General features: G+C 41.8%; 1 protein-coding gene across 2 annotated transcripts; it reads right to left on the reverse strand.

Moving 5' to 3' along the window:
- Nucleotides 1-328: 328 nt before the first annotated feature.
- On the reverse strand, nt 329-24,251 carry LOC116841878. 2 transcript variants are annotated; one of them, XM_032810339.1, is made up of 17 exons: nt 23,882-24,251; nt 22,248-22,375; nt 21,142-21,637; nt 15,793-15,928; nt 14,920-15,162; nt 13,583-14,334; nt 10,022-10,160; nt 9,212-9,433; nt 7,816-8,234; nt 6,858-7,287; nt 6,594-6,769; nt 6,064-6,202; nt 5,346-5,557; nt 5,028-5,175; nt 3,906-4,402; nt 3,576-3,765; nt 329-1,748 (listed from the first exon to the last, which is right to left on the reverse strand). In XM_032810339.1, the coding sequence occupies exons 1-17, from the start codon at nt 23,934-23,936 to the stop codon at nt 1,088-1,090; spliced, it is 5,043 nt and encodes a 1,680-aa protein (XP_032666230.1). In that variant the 5' UTR covers nt 23,937-24,251; the 3' UTR covers nt 329-1,087. The 2 variants fall into 2 exon arrangements, with proteins under 2 accessions (XP_032666230.1, XP_032666221.1); XM_032810330.1 differs by lacking the exons at nt 21,142-21,637; nt 22,248-22,375; nt 23,882-24,251 and adding an exon at nt 16,030-16,987.
- Between the last annotated feature and the right edge of the window lie 2,589 nt (nt 24,252-26,840).

Here is a 26,840-nt window from a genome sequence, read left to right on the forward strand (position 1 = left end):
ACGACAATTATTTAGTCAGCAGTTACAGCCAGGTGCACCATCGAAAGTTATGCATCGTCGTGTGTGCCACAAAGCAACTCCAGACAACACAACCGTTTGAAATGCATCTTAGGGACTATTAAAATATGTCTTATGGCTTCTGCACACAGAACGCGGTAGTGCTTGCCGCGCGGCGGAAATTCGCGTGACAGCCAATCAATATTGCTTTTCCGTAAGAGCTAGAAGGTTATTACGGAAAGCAGCATATTGATTGGCTGTCGCGCGAACTTCCGCCGCGCGGCAAGCATTACCGCGTTCTGTGTGCAGAAGCCATTAGGGTGCGATCCAACAACCGCTACAAATGCTGCGCAGCGTTTCTTCCTCTTGTTCTATTCCTCGGATTCGAATGAAGAAAGAGAAAGAAGTAAAAACGCTACAAAGCATTTGCAGCGTACCGTACCTTTACTCTTTTTAAATGTTTGTAAGAGGTTTCTAAGACGTGTTTCAAACACTCGTCTAGTTTGAAACATCGATTTCTATTTTGTGCTAAATATTCCAAGTGCGATCAAGCATCTCTAGCTTCAGCGCAATAATATACCGACTGTAAAAGTTTACTTCTTAGATCTGTGAACTTAGATCTTAAATATTTACAAAACTGACAAAATAGATCTAATTATGTCATATAAATATAAATGTCAATTCCGTAATCCCTATATGAATCTTTCTCTCTCGGCCAACTTTTCGACCTTTAATTAATTCAATTAAACTTTTCGATTATCGTCGAGCATATCGACAAAATAGATCTGTTCTTTTTAGCTGAATTAGATTGCACTTTTCGCTCCTTTATGCATATTTTTACCAAAAGTTGATTAAACTTGAGTTCAATTCTTTGTTTGAATAAAGCGCAAACTCAAATTAAAGTTTAATGGACATCGATAGAAACGGGCTCAATAAAGTGAACAAGTACACAACTCAGCGTTGAAGAGAGAAAGAACGAAGTTGCAGCGCAACACTTCAGTTAAAAGGAACAGGCCTAATTACAATATATATCGCTGCTTCGACGTTGATGTGACGATAGATGCGAATATTCGAGATCGTTATTAGACACTTAAACTCCTATCGGCAGTGAATTGTTCGGCGTGATTAGAGGCACTTGAATCATCCCGCCGTTTTCCGTCTCGACTTTCGTGCGCTTGAAGTGCGCGCTAACGCCGTCGGTGGCAGCAGTTGTCGAAATGCGCGGCAAGGTGGTGACGTCAGGAGTGAGCTCGCCAATTGTAACGGTCCGCGGCGGTTTCAAAATTTGCTCGATTTTCGCAGCACGTCCTCTCGAACGGCGAGTGTGGTTTGCTGTGGCGTCGCCGGTTTTCTGTAAGTATATCATACGATTGTTTCTCGCATCGTTGTTGGCCGGCGTCATTCGCGTTCGTAGTCGTCGTCGACGTGTTCTCGTGGTAGCCGTCGTCGTGCTATCGTTAGCCTCGATCGTCGTCGTGCCGGTGATGCTCGTCGGTTTCTCGATCGTTCTCGGCGTTGTCTCGTTCGTGCGACGATTTCCGCTGTTGTCCGCGGACGCGAGCGAATCCGTACAGTTTGGAGGTGGTTCTCGGTGCAAGTACGTGATCGGCCAGTGTCTGCCGTAATAACTAGGATCATGACGATCGTTGCCGCCATCCGCGGTATGTACGGAGGGTCGCGGGCTTGGGAGGTACGGGAAGTACTTCTCGCTACATGGCCGCCATTGATCTTCCGAAGCGCCGACATAGCACCTAAATAGCGAATTTTTTATGAGAAATAATTTATAAAAGACAAGTGTAGGGACGGCTCGCGGAGTAGTAGAGTAGTCGCGAAGTAGTCGCGGAAAGTCAGGATAAAGGCGGTGAATCCGACAAGTGTCGGCAGTGATGAATGTTTACATCGGGTCATTGCTAAATTCGTAAAAATTATGCAAATTATTTCCCGTTGCACGGCCGCCATTGGTGCTTCGAAACGTCGACATAGTGCTTAATTTATAGCGAGGAATTTTACACAAGATGTCTTCCTTGTTGGTAGGAAAAGCGCGGTAATTCCCGGGAAAGGCGTGAAATACCAAAAACAATGGAGTGAACAGTAACGGTCGAGCGAGGAATCCGACAAGTAGCAGAAATATTAAGTATCAGGTAATTATTGAATTCGTAGAAGTTAGAAAAGTTATATTTCTTGTTGCACTACTAATGTCTCGAAACGTCGATATAGTCCAAATACCGAATCTTGAAAAGTTTTCTCTTAGATTTTTTAGAGAAGAATGCGCAGTAGTTCATGGAAAAGCCGTGATAGAAACCAAGGATAAAGAAGTAAGCAGTAAATAATGGATTAGGAATGCAATCAGTTTCAGCAGTGGTGAGTGCTTGTATTGAATTGTTATCGAGTTTGCATGATAACAAGAAATTCCTCCATGTATAGTGGCATTTTTGCTTCATAATGCTCACATAATATCTGAATAAAGAATTTTGCAATTTTGAAAAATTGTCTTATTTGTTTCTAGCAGAAGAGAAAAAGCTTGTAGGAAAACTGCAGAAGACAAAGAACAATATAGCAGACAATGCAGACAAGTTTCACCAATAGTAAGTGTTTGCATTAAATTGTTATTAAATTTGCAAAATGTACAAAAGATTTTTTATTCATAGCTATCATTTTTGTTTTAAAATATACCATATAACCAATAATAATAGATTAAATAATAATAATATATATTAATATAACATTTAAACAAATTTTGCATGAAATTGTCTCGTTTGTCTGTAGGGGAAAATAATTCGCCAAGATGGCGCAAAATACTAAGGACAATGGAGCAGGTAGCAATTGAAGTTAAGAATACGACAAATTTTAATAGTAGTGAGTATTCGTATTAAATTATTGTTAAATTTGTAGAATATACAGAAGATTTCTTAATGCATGGTCATTATTTATGCTTCAAAATGTCCACATAACTTCTAACACTTAACAAATTTTGCATAAAAGTTGCTTTTTTTATCTATAGGAAGATAGAATGTGTGAATTTGCAGAAAAGTTACGAAAGACCAAGAATAAAGGAGAAAGTGGCATCTGATGGATTAGAAAAGCAACAAGTGTCAACATTGGTGAGTGTTGTCATTGAGTTTTCAGAAGTTATGAAAAAAAATATTTCTCATTCAGTAGTTTAGTAGTACGTTATTATTTTTTCGGAACATCAACGTATTTAATATTTTTCTTTAGAAATTTTTGTTTTTTGTTTTCAGATAGAGAAAGTACAAAATTTGGCATAGTCTCGGGGGAGATTAAGGATAAAGAAGCAGATGATATTTAGTGGGTTTCGGAATACTGCAGGTATTTGGTGAGTGTTGTCACTGAGTTGTTATTAAGTTTGTATAGGGCGATCAGTGGTATGACTTGTTTTTGCGTGCTCATTGCGGGAAAAACTCGTTTTTATGCCATTGACTTTCAGTGAAGAATATTTTTCTCGCGTCTAATATGTCTAATACTCACTACGATTTAAAAAATTAAAATATATAGGTGCTATAATGCTTTTATGTGTGTCGTGATAAAATAGTGCTATGATATTATTTATAACAATGTACCATGGGTAATTATATCCTTGCGAGAAGCCGCAATGATGAGTCGGTGCGCAGCAATAATCCCAGTTACCGAAATCACTTCCTTCGGTCTCGCAGACCCAAAATCCGGCAATTTTATTCCTCTCGCACTTTGTGCCTTTTTTACACGGGTAACCGTTTACCGTGTAATAACGGAAAGTTGAATGTTCATCAGCTAGAGTGAAATAAAAAAATTAATAAATCTAAAGTCTAATAAACCTCACGGAAATTATTATTTCGTTAATAATATCGATTGTTTTAAAATCTTGTAGCATAAAATAATTAATAATAATTATGATCGTAAAGTCGACTCACGATAGAAAGATCCATAACTGACTCCACCGGGACGAATACCGTATCCAAATTTGTCACCGTAAGTGTTTTGTCCGGGACGAATACCGTATCCAAATTTGTCACCATAAGTGCCGTGTCCGGGACGATACGGTTTGATCGGGTCGGGCCTATCGAGATCATATGGTCTCGTGCCGTGATGATGACCGCTCGGTTTCGGTATCGTGAAGAAAGGTCTTGGTTCAGGATAAGTATCGTCGGGCATCGAGCTCGGATAATCGGCGTCTGAGGGGCGATAGTTAGGTTGCAATGGACCTGGAAGAAGCGGCCTCATTGGACCTGGACCGCCAAACACATGATCATCGTCAACAGAGTAGCCGGTGACCACACACTGAGGGTCAAGGTCCTTCCAGGCGTACATAACGTGATTGTCGTCGTAGATGTAATCCAAACCAGGCCGTAAGTCTCTTATTGGTACATCACTAAGTAGACAATTTTCTTCTGTACCATGAGTGGTAAGCCTGCAGACCGAAGGAAGTTAACGCTATATTATTCACATATCTCGAGAAAGTAAAAGTTATCACTGATATAAATTCGAAATCTTCAAGTTAATTATCAAAATGTCATTTTATTATTTTCATTTCATTTAATATACTGAGAGAAAAATGTTTGGTATTTGTAATTATAAACATATAAAGAAATAATTACTATAAATTATGACCAAGACAACCATTTTTTAGTCAATTGCACTATAATTTTAGTGATAGTAACTTTATATGCATGTTACTATTACTATCTTCGTGTTGGAACAACCAAAAAATATAGTTGGGTTCAATTTGGTGCTAACTATATTTTTTAGTTCCAACACGAAGATAATAGTAGTGACATGCATGTAAGGTTACTATCACTAAAATTATAGTGCAATTAACTAAAGAATGGTTGTCTTGACCATAATTTATAGTAATTATTTCTCTGTGATTATAGTTATAAATACCAAACATTTTTCTCTCAGTATAGTAAATTGAATTCATGCAATTACAAATTACAACTAACGTTAATTGTGTACGCATTTTCATTACATTGATCTAAAATATAGTAAAATTCAAGATAGTATTCAAATTTCTCTCCTTATGAGAGTATACTCACTTGTAGCTGTAAGATAAACAAGGAATAGAATCGCTTTCTCTCATCCTCGAGCATTTTTGCCGACAATTCTGCTCGGAGTTTACATACGTTGCCAAGAGCACGGCGTAGGGTGTCAATTTGCAGGGTTTATCATACCCAGAATAGCATACTGCAATAAAATGTTACCAATGAAAATTAATAATTATGGAATTACGTCCACGACTATATGAAATAATGATACTAAAATTATTTTTAAAAAAATATTGATTCTAATATAGTGCTATATAAAATATTTCCGATGAATATGTCCATATGTAGCTTAATATTTATTGCATGTACTTTCGTCTTCATGTGATTGCTGCTTGCCACTAAATCGCCCCGTATTAAAAAATGGGACAGAGTAAGGATGACATCCCCTGCCGAAACTGCCTCTTTCATATAATTCTGCGCCGTCCATATCCGGCATATTGCTAGGATTAATATCCTGCGACTGCCAGTCGCTCAAGTAGCAATTCGTCAGGCTGTCTCGTCGTCCTTGATCCAGTCCGTATCTGAAACGTATCACAATATGCAGAGTATAGGTCTGTTCTTTTTAGCTAAATTGCCTGAACTATTGTACAATAAATCACAGTGAAACAAAAAATATTTGTCTCACTCTAACTTATTGCATTATTGTGCACTAGTTCAGACAGTTCAGTTAAAAAGAACAGATCTTAGCACACATATTATTTTGCTGATAACATTTAAAAGTATATTGAGAATGTTGCATGATTTTACTATTATTATATATGTTTTCTATATATTTAATACGATAAGAAAAACACGTCACGCGCCAAGTAAACGCGCGGAACTAGACGTAAGGCTGATCGTATATTTTTACGCGACGCCTCTAGTTCATCGGAGATAAAATTATAATTATTATATGTATCTGCATTATCTGCATGTGTATAATGTTGAATATATTCTGTATTAAGATATGCAGAATAACATGCTACTTGAATGCCGCATTATTATATTTTACTGTATGCTTTGCATTATTGAACAACGCGATACTTACTTGAACGCAAAGCTCCTGCATGTAAAATCTTGTGCTACTGAGCACTCTACTTCACACTCTCCTAGACTGTCAACTATTATCGATTTTCTAACGACATCGTCCGGCATTCCGAATCCGCTTCTGACCCTCCAAAAACACTCTAGAAAAGTTGTACAAAACTCCTCGTGACTTTTGCGAATAATATCGGGTAAAATCGAGAAAGACACTGTTCTCGTTTCCTTTTTTTTCTACCTCTTTTCCATAGTTTCCCCTCGCGAGTTTAGTTGTTACCAGAAACACAAAGCGGAACGTAAAACGTATGGCAACGTAATCAGGGCAGTGGTGCAACGCTCGGGCCGACAAAATATGCGTTAGATCGTTCGCTGCAAGTTACCTTTTTACCTTGCAAGTAAAATTTTGGGGAACGGATAAGAAATACTTTTGGATCTTTTTTTCTTTTTCTTTTTTGATGAAATTACATTCGAATTAAAGCAGATTGAAAGCGAAATCGTTTCATTTGAACAATTATGCCGACCATAATATAATTATACCATCCGGAGGATGTTGACTCTGTCCTCTCTTCGTGCCGCAAGTTCTCGAATTGGCGATCATAGCGTAAATGTCGTAGTCGCGGTCCGGTTCGAGGTCGGTGTAGAAATTTAAATCTTTGTACGAGACGTCACTGAGGAGGCAATTGTCCGTGGGATCCGTAGGTGCTACATTGTACCTGTCCGTCAATATTAAATTACGTCGTACAGTCGAATTATTTTTTCACAAATATACTTACACACACATTAAGGATAATTAGCATATACCTGTAACTGAAGCTCATGCAGATGTAGCTTTTCTCATTAACGCACAGGCTCTCGCATTGGTCTAGATTCGCCGTTAGGTAGGTTTTACGAACGACTCCTCTGCCGAGTCTGAATCCCGCGCCGGCTCTGACGGAGCATTCGTCCGTCTTTCCGACACCGCCATAGAGCGAATCCTGATCGGCCGGTATGTAACTGTCGCCGTATCCGAATGCACCGCCGTAATTGTAAAACTCGCCGTAGAAGTGCTCGCTATCGTAGGGTTGCGGTGATTTAGGCCGTGGTTTCGGGTAGTACTTCGGTATGTCGAACTTGCCGCCTACGTAATTCGTGTCGTAGCCGTAGGAACCGCCGTAAACGGCACCGTAAGAACTCCAGTCGCGACTCGGGTCCTTTCGATGCTCAGGCAGATAGGGACCGATCTCGTTTGTACCTACATTGCAACGTGACGAACGACACGTAAACGATAACGCGATTAAATCGTGTGTTTTTTTTTTTACATATTTATAACACATACACAGAACGATTTATTGAATCAAATAAATGTTTCTTTGGAATAGTCCAAACAAATTATTTGGTTGACACAACAAAACTATTTCTTTGGAACTAAGCCGCAAATAAATATTTTTATTGCATCAAACAAAATTTTGTTCGATTAATCAAAAAATTTGTTTGGACTATTCCAAAAAAGTGTTTATTTTATTCAATCAAATCGTTCTCTCTGTATATTGAGAGAGAAAATACCTAAAAATAAGAAATATTTATTCAACATTTAAAATCATTGTTTCTCATGAAAGCAATTGTTTATTCCACATTTAAATAAAAGAATTTAGATGTACTTCCCAATAAATATTTTTTCGATATCTTTTTCGAGTATACAAATAATTTATATTTGCTGTATTTTTACGTGCTTTTTCGTGTGGGACAATTTAAACGTGTGAAAATAATCAGCAAACTTTACCTATGTCGTGGGTGGGTCCGTGATCGATTCTTCTGTCCGGATATTTCGGGTACCGCGACCAGTTCCTGTCGTAGAAATCGTCGGCACTGGGTCGTCTAGGTGGAAACCGGCCGCTGTAGTCAAATCGATCTTCCGGTCTCGCTACCGGGTATCCGCCTCGTATCGAGTCTTGGCCGTCGGTATAACCCTTTTGACCAAATGTGTCGTCGTAGAGAACGCGATGAGGTTCTCCGTAGATTACTGGCGGTCGCCGATCGTGCTCCTCGTGTCTGTGATGAGGATAATTCAAAGGCCGCGGGATCTCGTTCGTAGGCCGTCGATCGAAATCCAAGGGTCGCGGGATCTCCTTCAGGGGACGTCGATCGTAATCCAAAGGTCGTGGCACTTCGTTCAGAGGACGTCGATCGGGCGTGTAGGGCCTTGCGTTAAATTTTCACGCGCATTAGAATCAAGGACGATAAATAAACATATTTAGCTTTACGCTTCAATAATCGCGCAATCATAAACTTGCGTAAATTGCAGTCGTGAAACGAACATTCTTCGCGTTGTTGTTGATTAACCAATTTCTGTGAAAATTAATTTACCGTCGATTATTTCTAATAAAGATTACTTATATCGATCGACTTTGAAAAATGTAACGTGATAATTATTATTACTAATTATACGTCGCAAGGTCTAGTCGTCTACTGAGAGAAAAAATAGTAGATCTAACTAAAAAGTTTTTTTGTCTCGACCATATTTTTTGTAATAAAATAGTATAGTATTAACATGCACATCACTAATATTATAGTGGAATTTAAGGCTCCTGGTCCCTCGCATTGTCTGTCTTTTTTTAATGACGTCAGAAGCGAGAAAATACATGCTAAAAATTCTTGCGAAATACGTTAAAATAAAAATATACATCCATAAAGTAACACTTGCAATCGATTAAACAAATTTGTAAGATATTCCGTAGCTTAATTTCCGTAGCATCAATAATTTGTCGTAAATTAACGTGACATAAAATTCATTTTCTTAACCTATTCTTCTATTTCTATTCAGATTAATTTACAATAAACTATTGATTGTTAGAGCAAAAGAAGAGTGCACGGAATATCTTACAAATTTGTTTAATCGATCGCAAGTGTTACTTTATGGATATATATTTTTGTTTCAATGTATTTCGCAACAATTTTTAACATGCATTTTTCCGCTTCTGACGTCATTAAAAAGAGATAGACAATGCGAGGGAGCCTTTATATAAAAATTATTTTTTCACATAATCTATATAGTAATATTTGATTGCAAATACCAAACATTTTTTTCTTAGTGTCATTAATACTCATTATTGATGACACTATGTGATATAAAGCGAAAGCGATTCGATTATTGATAGGCAAATGTTTAATTGCCGTACCTCGTTTCCGGTCTTCCGCTGGAAGGTACACCATAGGTCTGCGTAGGTCTAGACGGTTGATTCCACCAAGGTGGTCGCGTTCCAGCCGCGTTCGCCACGCAATTCGGGTCCTTCTCGTAATAGTCGCATTGAGGATCTGACACGAAGTCTCGATGGGGATCCATACGAGAGTACGGTACCGATGTCATCTCGCACATCCCTCTCTCTCCATGGCCGATGCGTCTTTTCGTGCAAAACCGTGCATAATTTTACCGATTGACACGCGAAAATTCATCGTACAGAGAAATTCGCACGTTCCGTCAATCAATCTCAAGCTCGACGATCGACGAATTATTATCGATTATAACAATTCGTTCGCGGGGTACGCTAATCGGAAAGTAGCAGTTACTTTTCCGACACGTGTGCGTGATCGTCTCTCGACGCAGAAGCGTGTCACAGATTACGCCGTGTTCAAATTGTCCGTGATGCAATCGCAATCGGCGCTGGGTCATGCATACGTACGTATTGTATTTTGCGCGTGCATTTGATGATACATACCCTAGATACATACGCGTGTGTACGGAAATGCGTTAAATCGCCGAACGACTCCAAGCGTGAATAATCGTCGTTAACTGTTACGCAGATTACGTTTTTGGTTATCTTGCTGGGGGATTTGACGAGAATTTTGTCTTACATCTTTGACGGAATTACTCTTGCAACGCTAAAAATTTCGTTTTCCTTTTTTGCTTTCAACGCGACGTAATAATGTAAGAAATCGCAATTTTCGCGTTTCTAAACTTCTGCCTAAAGTTTCGTGAAAGTAACATCTACCTGTAATTGAAACCCTCGCAAATGAAGAGCTTCTCATAGTCGCAAGCGCGATGGCAGTCCTCGATCCGCTCGCACTCGATGGCGCGTCTGACGTGCAGCTCCAGACTCTTTTTGCCGGACAGCAGCCTCCTGTAGCACGCTGCAAAACGAATTTTCAATTTGCACCTTCTGTCAATATTATTGTCTCCCCCCTCGCGAAACTTACGCGAGCACTCGTCTTCCACTATAATAATCGAGTCCGAGGCGGCTCGCTGGACAATCACTGCCAACACAAAGGTCCACAGCCGTCGTCGTCGTGCCGACATGATCCCCGTGTTCGTTCGATTACAAATTGTTTCGCGGGATGCACGTTGTAGCACCGGTCGAGCTCTCGCGCCCGAGATAGGAACGACGTGGTCGCGCGTTCGAGGCTTCGACGATTCTTCAACGTTTCGAGTTTTCCTTCGAGCCGCGATTCATTCTCACGATAACACGCCGTGAATCGCGGGGAGGCATGGCCATTTTCGTGGCCCCGGGGAAGGAAGGAATGTTCGCGTCAACGAGTCACGCCGTCGCGGTTCGCGCTCCGACACGTTCACGCGAAAAATGGCGCAAACTGAAAATCGCGCAAAAAGTAACGGAGAAATTACGGGCTCGCATCGTTTTATAGAAAAGTGAACGTTTCCGCGGGAATAGTGGGAGGAACTGCTCACACGTCGGGGGAGGGGTTTCAGCGTTACATGATCATTAATGATTCCACTTACTATAATTTTTGCTTGCTCACGGACACGCGAGCGCTTCATTCTCCCGACAAGCGTTGTTCTTTGGCACAGATGTGCATAATCGATTGAGGTAAGAGTACCAATTCTTGGTCACGTGCCTAATCTTGGACATTCCTATTGTTTCGGTTTTTAAATACAGTTATTTAAACTTTAATACAAAATACATATGCACATACTGAATTTATATATGTGTTAAAAGTTGATATATTCGTATGTAAAGATCAAAACAACCAGAATTGGTATTTTTGTCTTTTGCAGAATATATTTTCAGCAACTGAGTGTATTTGTAGGAATATAGAGGAACTTTCTTTATTCAAATTATTATTGAAATTTACTTTCTAAATTTCTTGGAGTAACATTTCGAAAAAGTGGAGTGACTACAAGTCATAAGAGTAAGTTACAAGAACTCGAATAATTTTTCACTCGTGCAGAGTGAATCTTCTATTCTAAAAGTCGAATGAATACTTTCACTTAAGACTGAAGAATGAATTTGATATTTCCCACTTTCATACACTCTGTTCGAATCTTTCCATGTTTCTTTTCGTTGATTCTCTCTCCTTTTAACCAAAAGAAAGGGGGAAAATATATCTTCCTTCCTTTTAGTTAAAATACGCACGAAAGATTAGAATAATTCGCTGTAAGATTTGTTCTCTGGCTGACCAGCCGCCGGAACCATTTGCATTTTTCCGTCGTTAAAAGAATTTTGTGCCAAGGAGCGACAAAGTAGTGACATCACGCTTTAGAAGGGAGGTGCCGTCGCACGTCCTTCAAGATTCGTCAGGGTCACAATTACCTCAATTATTTCAGCCAGCTAAGCTCTCGTTGTCGCACCATAACTTCAGCGAAATCACACTTCCGCGATTCGAGACTCGGCACTCGATTCTATTACGTGATCCTCACGCGATTCTTCGTACCTTAGTTTCGAGGTCGTTCGCGGAAATCGAATCCGGAGATAAGGATTCGGTAAATCAGTGTTGCAAGCCGGTGCGTGGCCAATCGATTGCGACAATTCCTCGTCGACACAATGGATAGGTCGCGCGCAATTAATTCGAAGCGCAAGCAGAAGAATAAGGGACTGCTAACTGACGAAAGTAAAAGCGTCTCATGTCCGTGGATCACGCGAAGCGGAAGCCGTGCGTCCTGTAACGTCTCGACATTTATTTTTCTCCCTTATGCAACGGTCATTCTCGTCCTGCTGTGGCACAATCGCTAAAGTCATCGAGTTTCCTTCAACCGGTCGTTGCTCGGACGACAAATTATACGCAAAAAAGATCTCGTCGATTTTAGCAGGATTTCGGGCCTTTTCTCTCTTTTGCTTAATTATTTAAACAATAAGTACTTCTCTATGATTATTTACTGCTTTGTGTCGTCTAAAAACTCGAGAAAGACCGCGAGTTACTCGATCACGTTGAAGTCACAGGCAGATGCACGAGAGAGCTACGCGATAAGAGTCATTACGCCGGAAGTGGACGGATGCAGCGAGCTAATTCGCATACGGTTTAAAATCCGTGTCAATGCCGTTGCCATTTGTCAATAGTCGATTCGCAGATGAACGCGGCTCGATAAACGCTGACCAGCGCTTGACCGCGGTGAACAAGCTGAGTCAGTGATCGCGCAGGATAACAAATTTGTACGGCAGTTTTTCTCTTTGTGAATATCATTCAAATTATATATACTTAATTGACAAGGGATTTAATCCATTGAATATATATTTTGAACAACAATGTGTTAGCATGTGGACGATAGCTAAAACATCATTGTAACGTTACAGTCGTGGCCGCTTTCCAAAAAAGGCCATCGCACACAAAATGACACAATTGCATATGCATAGCATAAGACCAACCAATGAGCATCTACGATAAAGTATATTAACCTTAAGGCCCATGAAATGACATAATTGCATATGTATAGCATAAAACCGTATGGACCAATGAGCATCGAGTATTGATCAAACATCGATGTAGCGACTTAATACTCGATGCTCATTAATTCATACGATTTTATGCTCTGCATATACAGCTATATCATTTCATGTGTGATGGACTTTAGGTTGCCGGCATTTTTACGTTAAAAAAGGATCTCTTTTCTCAAAAATTTGTCTATATAAGTAACACACATGGCGCAGAATTTTGAGGTTTATGCAGAGCCATAAAAGTGGCTTTCCTGGCAATCTAAAGGTTAATCTGTTAAAATATGCTTATTGGTCGAGGCGATTTTATGCTATACATAGGTAGCTATGTTACTTTTTATACTATATACGAGTAAATATAACGCGATGGAATGTTATCTGAATTGACGGTATAATTAATTCCTCGAAAGCGCGTGCGCGCGCGCGCGCAGAGTAGTGTGAGAATGATGAGAAAAACCAGGCGCGATAATCTCTGATGGAGCATCATGCGATTATATTAATGTTTTGAGGCGCGAAGAATCTGGAAAGGAGAAGGGATTAATGTAACGGAACAGTGTTACGTTTTACGTAAGAAGACGATAATTAAGTTGTTGGGAATGCGCGCTCGCGGGCACGTATACAGTACGATCGTACGATTATTGTCGTGTAGAAAAATTGAGGTTGCGCCGCCTCACGTGCGCGTTATGTACGCGAAGTGGCAGCCGAGCGACAATTGACCGAAGATTTGTGCCTCCGGTCTTTCGTGTAACGCCTCGTTAAAGACGGAGACTCGCGTTTCCGCTTCCCGAGGTGTTGGAGTTGCAACGAGAGTCCACGTGTTATACGCGCGCAATCCGAGAGTGACGCTCTGGTCTCTTAGTTAAGAAATTAACACATCGAATCGACACTCACATTTCGACTTCGCGATGATCCTCGCGCCAAAGTCGCGAAACGCACCTGGCGATGATCCTGGACTCCAGATCGTGGCAGTGTCCTTGAATCCTCCGTATGATAACTTCGCGCCATTGTTCTCGAAACCGTAGGAGTTGCCGATGATCGGCCGGGAAGGCACTTTCCCGATATCGCGATTTCCTGCGAGCAATTCGTTCTGCTTCGGCCTCGCGACGATCCCATGACTTTTGTATGCGTTGTCGAGGAATCCGTGATCCCGATGTTGATGGAGCTGATGATTCGCGACTGTGTCTCGATACTTGACGGAATCACCGGAGAATCCGAAGTCTGCGGGCGATTTATTTTTCGCGGCTATGTCGTGGATTAAAATGGGCCGTGAGAAAACGTCGAAAGGCCCGTTGTGAACTGTGAGAGCCTTGTAGGAGTGAAGATCACTGTCGAAGGTAGACGCGAGATTCAGTCGATTCACATCCGCGAAAGGATTTCGGAAGAACGGCCCACCAAAATCCGAGCGACCGTCATTCGGATCGTAGTGGATCCTTTGGCCAAAGACGGACTTCCGGTTCGAATACAGGTCGTTATAGCTGTCGATTTTCTCGATCTTGGTGCCAAAGGGACTGTTGCCGCTGAGCGGCCTCGGACTTTTGTTTCGAAGTATGTCGGCGATCCGGCGCTCATCGTCGAAAGACGGTGTGTATCCTTGCTGGTACGAGGGATCATTGGCGATGTTAGGCATCGTGCTTCCCGTAATCCTTCGGACGTGAAATCGCATGCAAAAAATTCCACGAGATCACACACGAGCTTCTCGAAAGCCAAACTGATGAACTCCGCATTCTGCAAGTTTCTTAATTCTGGACCCATATTCTTGAAATTTTTGCGTATACGTAAACATTGCGCAGCTATTAGCGCAGCTATTTTATAGTATGATTAAACTTGCGCAGTAAAAGTTACGTATACGCAACTATTTCAAGAATAAGATCCCTGGAGAGTGTTAAGCACTCTAGAATTCAGAAATTTATAGAGAACGAAGTTCAGCTTCCGAGAGTCTCATATATCGTAGCAATTGTTACATTTGTTAGATATATTTTAAAATGGGTAGGGCGATCGAAAGTCTGAACTTCAGTCACGATACTTACACGATGACTCGAGTGAATTATTCATTTCAAACGACATTTTCTATATTCTAACGACGCTTATGTACGATACGATATGTCTGTTAATGAAGATACGTTATTCTTCTATCAGAAATATCCATCTCGCGGTTGAGGTAGGTAAACAATGAAGATGCTAATTGTGGGATTGTTCTCCGTCTGAAATTAATAATCGGATGATCGTACCTGGGAGATGACAGGATACTTGGCATTGTCGGGCCTAAGAGGCCGCTGCCGAATCGCGTGGTCGGTCTCGTCTCGTTTCTTCTTTCCTGTCCGCCGTTTCCCATTTTGTAGAGCCGATCTGGCTCGCAATTCGGCGAACGTTGACTTCTCAGGTAGACATCGTAATCGGCATGGGACTCCAGCTCTTCGAGTTTCGGCATTTTCGCGCTCAGCGCACATGTCCCGTTACCTTTGATGCCGATCCTACATATGTCAACATAATGATGATATTTTGACGATCAATTAGCTATCATATTGTTGTAAAATATATGACATCCTAACGACTAAGAGAAAAAAATATCCAAGAAATAAAAACCTATTTATTTGCGTGGTGAATACTAATATTCACTTGTATTAATATAAATTTCTTTTTTGCAAATAGTAGTATATTTATTACTTCAGCTTACATGCCAAGAAGGGACTTGGTTTACAAAATTATTCCTGTTCTTTTTCCTTCCAAGATTTTTTTAAAATTCTTCTTTTTAATCTATCTAATATTTCCCAAATAAAAAAACATACTTTAAAAATGATTTTAAGAAAATATTTTTTAAAGTCATTTCACACAAAAACAATTGTTTGTTCTATTAAAAAAAATTTAATTTAAATAAAAATGTTATTAGAGAGTATCCATTGAATATAAATATCTTATTTTTTACATATTTTTTTCTCTCAGTATAGTTACTTTAACTTTTCATACTTTATATATATTCTTAATTTCTTTTATTCCTATTTATATATTTTATTTTTTTATTTCTGTTTTGTTTATTTAGGATAGTTTCTCCCTTATTTCGCGTTTGTGGATAGAATTCTGTCGCCTCTTTCGCGACAGCGTACCCGAAAGCGAACGCGTTGCAGGCATTTCTTCTCTTGGAGCATTCGTCTTCGCACTCCGAAATGCTAGTTACCGCGACGCTGGAGAAGACGTCCATGTCGGGTAGTTTGGACCCGATGGCCACTCTCGTATAGCAATCTGCGTGCAATCATTACGTGTAGACCTCGTCACATTATCATCATCGTCCTACCGTTAATCGTCGCGTTCAGACATTTCGACGATCGACCATCGTCACTTACCATTCGCGACGATCACAAGCTGATTGTCAAACGTCAGACCGATCGAGTGCGACACTCGGCAGGATCTTAGGAAGCAGACAACAAAAACGAGAAACACTCGTTGACGCTCCATTGCCGTTGACAGATTCGTGCCGCAAGAAAGAAAAAAAAAATACAATACTTCGCACGTCACTTTACATGGCGCACGATGTTTTCTGTTTTCTCATAGCTGTTCCACAAAAGTCACTTTCATCGCACTCGCGTTAATCACCGGCCGATTTATCCCCGAACAACGAACGCGATACGACGTATATTTATGTCTCAATTACTTTTCACTCGTTCTCCAACCCGTCGTTAATGCATGCGAACGCTTTAGTTATTACTTTCCAGTCGTTATCAGGCGTCCCATTCAATGCGCGATCTATGAATCACGGTTCATTCACACGAGACGTCCCTGAAAAAGCATCCCGTCCAGTGGAAGATACGTTCGCGCGCGTTTAGCGATTGCCGTAATTGCGAAGGTAATTGTCAACGATTTCCCGACAACGTTAAAAGCCGTGCTTCCAATACAGGAGAAGAGACTCTAAGAACTCAGTCTCGTGCGCGTCGTATAATCGTCGGAATAATCCTCGTTGTTGGCTGGATAATTGTTAGAATAGCTCGATTAATCACTGTGCGAGACAGAGATAGAGAGAGCGAGGGTGAGATCCGCGATGACTCTTGGCACTACCGTAAATCACGACGATCACCGGCTCGATCGATACGCCGCGGCGGAGTGAACATCGTGTCGATCGGCGACGATCGGTCTCCTGGCGGCTTCTTCCGGCAATATCTAACGAGTATTCGCTCCTTTAATTAACGGGCCGCGCCTAATTGGCGTCGTTCCTGGCCGCGGTTCATTATACTTTCGCGTATTCCTTCGCGAGCGAGGAGGAAGAAGATGTAGAAGAAGAAGAAGAAGCGTCGTGCCTTTTACGATTGGTTCACTACTGAGAGTATCGTGTAACTGTATCATTGTCTTATACACAGGAGGCAGTGAGGCCGGCGTTATGCTGGTCTCTCTCTTCTCTGCTTCCTCCCGCGGTCGGCCACCGCTACTTTTCTTCCTCTTCTGCTGCTCCCTACGTCCGTATCTTCTCCTACTCGGTCTCATGTGACGCTTGCACGCTCAAAGGAGCTCGTGCTCGGCTCGCCTCGCCTCGCAGGACGCGAGCGCACGCGAATCTCTCCTCTCCTCTTTTCTTCCTGCGCTCCCTTGGTTTCGCGCCTGTATTTAATTAACGCACCGCGGCGCACGCTCGCGAGTTGCGAAATCGAGCCGCGTCTGTGCTCCTGCACAGCGCTCGCTCGCGTAAATCGCCCGCGGTATCGTAAGAATCCAGTCGGAGGCTCGTCACGGTGCCTTACCTCTCCGATCGGGATACGCGCGTGTACTTGCCGATCATGGAAGTCGCTCTGTCGAACGCTTCTCCGACAACTACTGCTCGAGTACTTACTACTTGATAATACAAAGGGAAGATTCGAAGATCTAAAGGGCCCATCTATAATGGGATTGGCAGCAAGACATAAACAGTAAGCAAATTGACCGACCACGGTCGATTATTCTCGTGGTTGGCCAATTTGTTTACCGTTTACGTCTTACTATCTACTGCCAATCTTATTGTAGATAGCCCCTTAACAATAGAAATTCACACATGAGTTTTTTATTCTAGAAAGAATTTTGTGTATTTGAGATCTGATATCAATACTGGCACTTGTGTATATGTATATAATCGCGATTCAATTGAAAAATTCTCGTCTAACTCTGAATTGAAATCAGAGTATTTTGTTTGAGAGACGAATTTCAAGTGATAACTATTAATACGGGCTTTAAAGTTGCTTTTATGTCATCGGTTCTTTTCTAACGACTCTATTGTCACTGTAAATCACGTCCTTCCGGAAAGTGAGTGCATTCGTTGTCATGTTTGCCGGATAGCTCCGACTCTTTCGCGCGGTGTTATCGTCAACGAGAAGAAAGTGAAAACGCTGCACCTGTCTGTCGCAACGGCTCGGCGAGACGAGAAGCTGCTTCCTCGAAGCTTCCCCGAGTGGTCTCGTGCGTGTCGGCGAGACAATTTTCTCGCGTGGCGGGCGTGTCGTGGGCGAAGAGGGCGTGTAAAGCCATCGTTTGGTTTGCGTAAAAGCCGAATGAGCAGTTAAAACTGGCGGCGGCGGCAGCAGGTTCGCAGTTAGCCAATCTCGGATACCGCTTTATGGCCTATTGTCCTTAAACGGCGATAAAACGCGCCTCCATCACGCTCTCGCGGCATGCTAATCGATCCTGCCGCAATTAGAAAACGGCGGCGCCGCGCATTGCTTTCGAACTAATCGCCGAAGCGTGCTTTTACTCACGCGAGAGCCGCGCGTAATTACGTCTTTGCGCGATTACGGGCGGACGTTTCAAGGTTACACTTACGGCTACGCGTTTCAGAAAGCACCAACTACCTAATTGCATCTACTCGCTCGGCTCGATAATAGTATTATAATGGTATTCGCGACTCCGAATCTTCTTCATCGGCTCTGACGTCAGATCCGGATTTAGCTTAACGCTGCTGCGAACGAGGCAACGGTGATCGAATGGATTTGCTGCTGTGTTAGAGCCGCTATATACGAACTATTCGCAGTGCTTAACGCGATTCTCTTCGCGATATAATCTCTCATGCTGAGAAAAAGAAATACTTGAAAATTCACTTGTGAGATACTTAGTTTATATATCCGCAGAAATCAATTTTGTTTCACAGAGATAAACTTCATTTATACAAATAAAGTTTAATTTTCCTCAGTGCAGTCGCACACGAAAAAAAAAAAGTTTGGTAATACTTACCAAATGCGTTTTACCATACCATTTGGTAAATAGTAACCAATAATGGTAAATGTTACCAATGTTTGGTAACAATTACAAAATTGTTAGTAACATTAACTTTCATATAGCAATATTTACCTCTTATATTTAGTTGATACTATTTTACTAAATGTAGTAATTATAACACAGGTTGGATAATTATTACCATAAATTTTTCTCACTTGGTCAAGCTCGACTGTTTTCTCATGAAATTTTGCGCGTTTCTTGAATCGCCGACCTCCTTGTGTTAGATTTTTCACCATGCGGATTTCCCCGCCCCTGAGTCGTGAGATTCGAATTGTGCCGGTGAAAAACCGAGTTTCGGGTTCTTTGATTCTCGCGTACGTACGCACGCATGCACGTACGGGCGACCCTGAGTCGAGCGCAAGTCTCTCCAGTACACGTCGGTTTCGAAGACGCCGCGGAGTCTTAATAGGCCTAGATACATAGTAAACGGGCGCTTACATAATGAAAATGGGATGAGTTACACGTAGACAAAGCTGGGACGTCACGCTCCGCGAGGCCCCGGCCTGGAGTGAGAATGACTCATTGTGTGATTATCGCTCTCTGTCGTGGCGCGGCGAGCAAACAGATTTCCCGAGGAGGCGCAGCCTTTTTGGATCTCGAATCACCGATACTCGTCGCAACTCGTTGCGTCTCTAGCAAGATACGGTACAGAGATATTCGGGCGAATATTTCGTATACCTAGATTTGCGTCTGATCGGGACGCGAGTGCGAAAGGAAAGATGAAAGATGGTTTTTTTATATCCAAAAGTGGAAACACATCGTTGGTAAATTTTTTATTACAAATATATCTTCTTGTAAATTATGTTATACTTATATAAAAATTATGCTTGTATAAAATTCTGTCTAGTATACTCGTGATCGCCGAAGCGCGTGAAGCGTGCGTATCACAATAACAACGCGTTAAAAAAATAAAAATAGCGGGAAGCCGAAAATATTCTTAACAAGAGAGTACATAGAAGAAAAATAGTAATTCGTTGTTTGCGTAGAAAAGAAATTGCTCGGACTCAATTGGCAGCAATCTTTGTGAAAAGAAAAAGAAAACCGTTAATGTCTATTCTATACTCCGTCTATAACTAATTTGCGTACCGATGCGGAGAATACTGGTTTCGCAATAAATAACATAGTAATCGCGATATCAATTATAATAACTAGCTGTATAATTCACGAGTGTAGTAATTTTCTAGTTCTTCCACGCTTTGCCGACAAGTCGACGGGCGCACTCTCGTATTTCGGCGATCGAGACTCGTGAAATATGATCAGCGTAATTCGAAATTTATCTCAGCAGGAAAATTCACCACCACTTTCTAAAATTGCACATACGATTGAGCTTGCGACGCAACGCAAGGCCGTTCTTTGTGATTTGAAGCTCGGCATAACTCCGTAATCGCTTGCGCATTCAATACGACGCGTTAAGTGTTTCTATGTGTAAACTAGCACGCACACGGAGATAAGTGTAAGATAAGGGCCGTGGCACACAGAAAAACTTAAGCAGTAAGCAAATTGACCAATCACAGTAGCTGATTTTCTTACGGTTCAAGAATCAACGACTGTGATTGGTCAATTTGCTTACTGCTTACGTCTTATTACTTAAGTTTTTCTGGGTGCCACAGCCCTAAAGGGCCATTAACAATGGAGTTGGCAGTAGACAGTAAGTATGAGCAGTAAGCAAATTGGTTAGCCACAGTCGATTATTACAAGAATATATTACTAATTTACTTGCTGCTTACGTCTTACTCTATGCGATAAAACTTCCAAATCGCTTTGCTTCCACTTGGTTCTTAAGCTACGCGTTACTAAATAAACATTAGTTAAACGTAACCGTTTCTCCATTTAGCCAACATTGTCGTGCTGTTGAAAGGCGATGAAATATCGTCGATTTAACGCCAGCAGTAAGTCGACGCGAGAGTACCGTAGTGATCTATGAAGTTCCAGTTAAGCTATATAGAACCCCGAAATTGAACCTGGAAGACGTGGTCGCCGTTCGTCTCGCTTTTTGTACGCTCTAAGTATCTCATAGCTTCGATAGCGCGAGACCGCAATTCACTCGCATCACCGACGAGATGCACCATTGAGAAAGGGAGAGAAAACAAGAACCGCGAGATCATGTTCGAGACTTTTCCTTCGCGATCAGCGCACCACGTTCATGCGTCGGCGCGAACTTTTCGAGCAAGGTACGACCTTCTTTCCCCTTTTCTCGCGAACTTTCTGCGAGTCTCGGGACTAACAGCAGGTAAACGGTCTCTCGTGTATGCCATGCGCGATACTCATGTTCTGCGGACTCTCCTCGATGGAGGGTGTGGGTGGCATGCCGTTGCTGCGCATGCAGGAGCTGCTCGAGGACTCGCCGATTCTCAGGGAGGTCTCCATGTCTTGATTGCCCGATTGCAATTTCAGGAGGCCGACACCGATCGCTAAGAACACCGCCTCGATACCCTCGTTGTGCAGCACCGAGGTCTCGTGGTAGGTCGCGCCGATTTTCGTCGCGTACTCGCGACCCTCCTCGTCGTTCACCTGCCGTTGTTGCACCAAGTCGGACTTATTGCCGATCACCACCAGCACCATGGCTTCCTCCACGTTCCGTTGCAATTCCGTCACCCAGCTCTTGATCGCCGAGAATGTACTGTATTCCGTGAGGTCGAACACGAGCATCGCCGCGTTCGCGTTTCTGTAGTACATCGGCGCCATGGAGCGGAATCTTTCCTGGCCAGCGGTGTCCCATACCTACAAAGAGCGATACTTTTAATTTCATATGTTTTTTAAGCAATTAGCGAAGAAATGAAAAATTAAACACAGAAAAATGCATTTCATTTCACATTGTTTAATATAGCAGTTTGATAAACGAGAAATTGGACAGAAATAAAAACGTCATGTAAAAAAAGCGGTGCTTTTAATTTCACATTTTTCAAGTAGTGATTCAGTAAAATGAGTGAAAAATTAAATATAGTAACAAAAAACCGTTGCGTAAGGATGCTTTTGACTTCACATTTGTTTAATAATTTGTAAATAGTAGTTTAGTAAAATATAAATGAGAAATTAGACGCACAGAAATAATCATCGCGCTAGAATATCGACGGGTGTGGTGGATTAGATGCAAAGTAGCTTGTTGCATCATCGAAAGTGTGAAGCGCGATAATGATGTGCGTAATGAAGACAATCGAAGCGAAAAGCGGAAGACCCGTGGAGTCATGAGGTTAATTGAAAAGATAACGGCTAATGGCGGATTCTTGAGTAGCAGATATATTAATCCGTCGTGTACGAAGCAGAAAGTGCCGAGTCGCGTTGCGTCAGACGTTCGTATGTAAATACACGGAAAGAAACATTGTTATCGTACTTGCAGCTTTATCCGGGCGCTTTCGAGGTTCAGATTGCAGTTGAGGAAACACGCCCCTATCGTGGGATTCTCATAGCCATTAAATACCTTACCCATGTAACGTCCGATCAGACTCGTTTTGCCGACACCTGAAAACAATATCGTGATTCGCGTCTAATGTACTGATAGTAATCCCAGACAGATATGCTAAACATGGCATGCAAACATTTAATGTATACTTTGTGATGCCATTGTCACAGCCTAATATGTTTAAATAGTTAATATTTTAAGAAGTAACAACCTATTATGTCATATTTTCAACCGTTGACTTCTAATTACTACATTCTAGTTTCCATTTAATTGCCGTCTCCCGTCGGTAAATAAATGGCAATTTTCACGACAGTAGGATATTACCGCGATATGGGTGAAATTTTCACGGCATCGGTTGCCTTTATTGTTTTTATTGAGATAGTATGCCAGAAATGTGTTTATCTGGCACGTGATTTGTAGGAAAATGTGACTTCTTCATTTGATAGCCAGCTTATTTTGATAGCCAGCTTATTTGATAGATTAGATTTATCAATTACGATCTTACACTTAATCTCGCAAGATACATCAACGTTCAAATCGTTTTCTTCTCTTATCGGTATTCAGGCTTAAAATAATGAAAAAGTGCAATTTTGTAAATATCAATTACGATCAGATACGATTATCATTCGACAAACAAAATGATGATTGTATTAAGGAAGACATGTGTCATACTGTATACAATTGGATTCCCCTGGAAGGCGTGTTCTGTTATCAATACGTTGAATTGGAAGGGAAAAAGATAAAAAATGTGTCACATACGGATTTTGACCTCGAGACTCGTGATGCGGATGCGCGCAATTACAATTACTGACACGCTTCGATCAGGCTTCAAAACAATAAAAAATTTCATAGATTTTCCTATTTCCAATCGCTTTTCATAGATTAATTATCTCACTAATTCGTGAACGTGAGAAAACAAAATCTTTATTTTTCATTCGAGTCCAAGTGAACTTTGTCGACACAATGCAGTAAGGCACATGTAAATATTCTAGGTGTTGCAACACCTGACTACGCAGTGGTCGTAAATAAACGGTGGAATGCACACGTGAGCTCGTGGGCAACATTCAACCGATCTCTAGCAGTAGTAGTGGTGGCGGTAATCGTACTGATAAACAAAGAGCGAATGGAGATTCCAACGATACATAAGTCGTTGCGTTGTAGCTGTCCGTTGATTAGTGGATCAAATGAAGCACAAGGCTTACTATCAAAATTTGAGGTTATTCACCTTCGCGTTCTTCAGATTGTCGACCTTTAAGGAGCAACGAGTTATTTACAAATAAGAACCAAACTGAAATAAGAATTGGCGCGAGATATGCACGTTGTCTTCCTTAACGTGTTCCCACTGAATCCTTCCGCGAACTCAAAGTTGTAGCTAACCTCTCTAGTGAAAGACGCATCAAGAATGCGATGACTGATCTCTGAATGATGTAATTGGACGTGTGAGGTATGTGCTGTTCGCGTCTTGCCGTTTTGAAACTTCCGCGAAATTCTTTTATCGCGTTACATAACGACAATCGGGATGAGCTATATTCATGTCATCGTCGCGATCCACGATCGGCGCTTACCTTGCGACCCCAGCACCACCACTTTTCCCTCCGCCGTTTTCATGTTCTGTCTCATGCGACGCACTGCATAACAAACACCGACGAGTCCGTCGAACCGGAAGTCACAGATCTCGCGCTAGTAATGGCTTTTCCACAGAGGACGCGACAACACGTGTCGCACGGCGCGAGGCGATCGAGCAGCCAATCAACCTTTCGCTTTCCCGGAAATAATGGATACATAACGAACGGTTGATTGGCTAGCGCGTGACGTCCGCGAGAGCCGTAAACGAACAAAAGCACGGCTCGTTCCAAGTGGACGAGTGGTAATGCTGGTCTGCATCGTCACGTCGATCTGTGTAACCTTGGTTCGTCGTGTTCTGCTCACTCGGAAGTCGCAACTATTGCCCTCTCGTAATGATCAGGTCGGGCTAGGTTACTCAACTTGACTCTGACGCAACCTACATTACGGAATACCATACGAGGATAATACAGAGTGAACTTTTATCTTAGTGATTTATTAGTATATTTAAAATATGTAATAATATACAATATGTTCAATCAATATATATATGTATATATATATATATATATATATATATATATATATCAATATATATCATATTAATATATATCATATTTAATATATTCAGTATATTTACTAATATTCAATATGTTATATCAAAGTCAATTAAATTATTCTAGTTTAATATTCACAGAATACATTGAGAAAAAATATTTAAATTAATTTGTAGAATACAAAGTTTATTTCTGTGAATAAACTTTATATCGCACAAATAAATTTTCAAGTATTTTTTTCCAACTATATCATACCGTAGTAAGTCATGGATCAAATTTATCCTAGTCTGATATTCAAATTGTGCTCAGGTTTTCCGTTCCTTGCGATTAATCGTCAGTCGGTATGTTACTTATAGAGATGTAACGCAACGCATTATCCGTTTTAATGTTGTGTGTAGATAAATTCACGTTTTCGTATCTAGATGGCCACTTTCATTTCTATGTGTGTAAGTGTATGTATACATATTTCGTGAAGTTATTCATATATATTATCATAGAAGTGATGCATTTACTGTTAGAGATTTTGCAATGCAATATCGCTCGAGTGGGTTGCTCTTCTATATGACGGTAATAGGCAGTTTTTTTTACATTGACACAGTCATCAAAATTATCATCTGTGCATATAATGCCAATGCGTAACTTGATCAACATTAAATCACAGCATATCACCGCGGAATATAATTAATTAACGTTAAATATTTATCTCGATAACGACACACGCACCGACGCAATCATTATATATCCGTGAAACTTCATCATATTTTATTACGGGGAAATCACCCTCGTTCACGATCTCATCAGGGGCCCTTTTTTATGGCGCGACGTGTGTGTACAGGCGGCGGACGTTAGTTTAATTCGTATTACTTACCTCGTAAATCCGTCGGGACTCGCGCGGGCGATTGTCGGGCGACGGTTATAACGCGGCACATAACGCAAAATTCATACACGGTATATATGTACACGTTATATACATAGTAATACGGTAAAAGCGTTCGCGCTGAAGGAACGGGAGAGGGAGAACAGTAGGCAGAGACTATGAGAGAGCTCTGTATATTTCTCGTCGCTTGCTCTCGATTCCATCCTGAAGAGAGCGAGCTACGTAGCTAGCTGGCGTTTCTCCCTCCTCCCTTCTTCGTTGGTTGGTTGGTTGGTTGGTTGGCTGGTTCGTTCGTTCGTTCATACGTACGTTCGTCTTCTCTCTTTGATCCGGGGCTGTTCCGATTCCAGACAGTTTTTGCTGAAACATCGTACCGTTGATCCGGCATTTTCCAGGCCGCTTGGTTTATCGCTCGGCTTGATCCCTCTGTTCGTACCGCGGTGTTACAAGCCCCTGCAATCGATGTTTTCGTCCCATCTTTCTTACTCCGGCTCCGGGCCGGGCTCTTACGGCCTTCTCCTCCTGCTTCTCCTCCTCCGCTCTCGTCTCTCTCTATCTCTCTCTCTCTTTTTCTCTCTCTCCACCGCGTCGTTGCCGCTCCTTCATGTCCGCCGTATCAGAATTTACCTATTTCTTTTTATCCACCTCTTTTTTTTCCTTGCTTTTCTCGACCTCGGCAGATAACCGCCGCCGTTTGTCTCTCGACTTTTATAGTTCTCTCTCTCTTTTTTTTTTGACACACACACACACACATACACACATATAAAACTCTGTACAGTTCTCTGACCGTGCATCCGAGAGCTCGATCTTGCACGGGAAAGAATCGACTGGCGATGTCGACGAAGTTACGGGTTTATTTTGAAGACGTCGCTCCCGTAATGCAGTACCGCACTCGCGCGCGCGTTTAACTCTCATCGATCGTTGTTTGCATCCATCTGCCTGCTGCGCAGTGTCATAATTTACTCGCAATTTGCGGGACTCGATAGTTCACGGTCTCGATCATTAGAACGTAATGTAATGTAGAAACAATATCTCTTGTATAAGCGCGTCGACAGTTTTCATTTCCTTCTCCTCGGAGAGAGGCGTTTCCACGTGCGAATTTATTTCGGCCGCGTGTTGCGACGATTCCTACGGGAATGGCCGTCCAAGTCACCGATCTCGTTTGCCCATTAATTCGTTTCCCTTTAATGCACCGTGGAGCGGGCTCCTCCACGGTGTTTTGACACTCGCCGATGCGTGACGTCGAGCACCGCCGTAACACACACCGCCTGGTCCATTTTGCAACGCGATTTATTTGCGTCGTCGCCCTCGCCCACCCTCCCCCCTGCCCCCTTTCTCTCGTCGAAAATCGCCGGCGACGCTCTCGTCGTTGCCGATGGGAATCATCGTCGTATTTCATACAGCAGAAGAAAAGCCAGCGTTACAGGGTGGTACGGCGAGAGGGGAGTGGAAGGGTGGAGGGAGTGAGGGCGAATCTAGCGGAAGTGGACGAAGTGGTGCAATCCTGAGAGATGTGTGCGCCGCAGA

Source organism: Odontomachus brunneus, unplaced genomic scaffold (assembly GCF_010583005.1).
Source record: "Odontomachus brunneus isolate Ranch 3 - 2012 unplaced genomic scaffold, Obru_v1 Obru_scaffold_002, whole genome shotgun sequence".
NCBI classification, from domain to species: Eukaryota; Metazoa; Arthropoda; class Insecta; order Hymenoptera; family Formicidae; genus Odontomachus; species Odontomachus brunneus.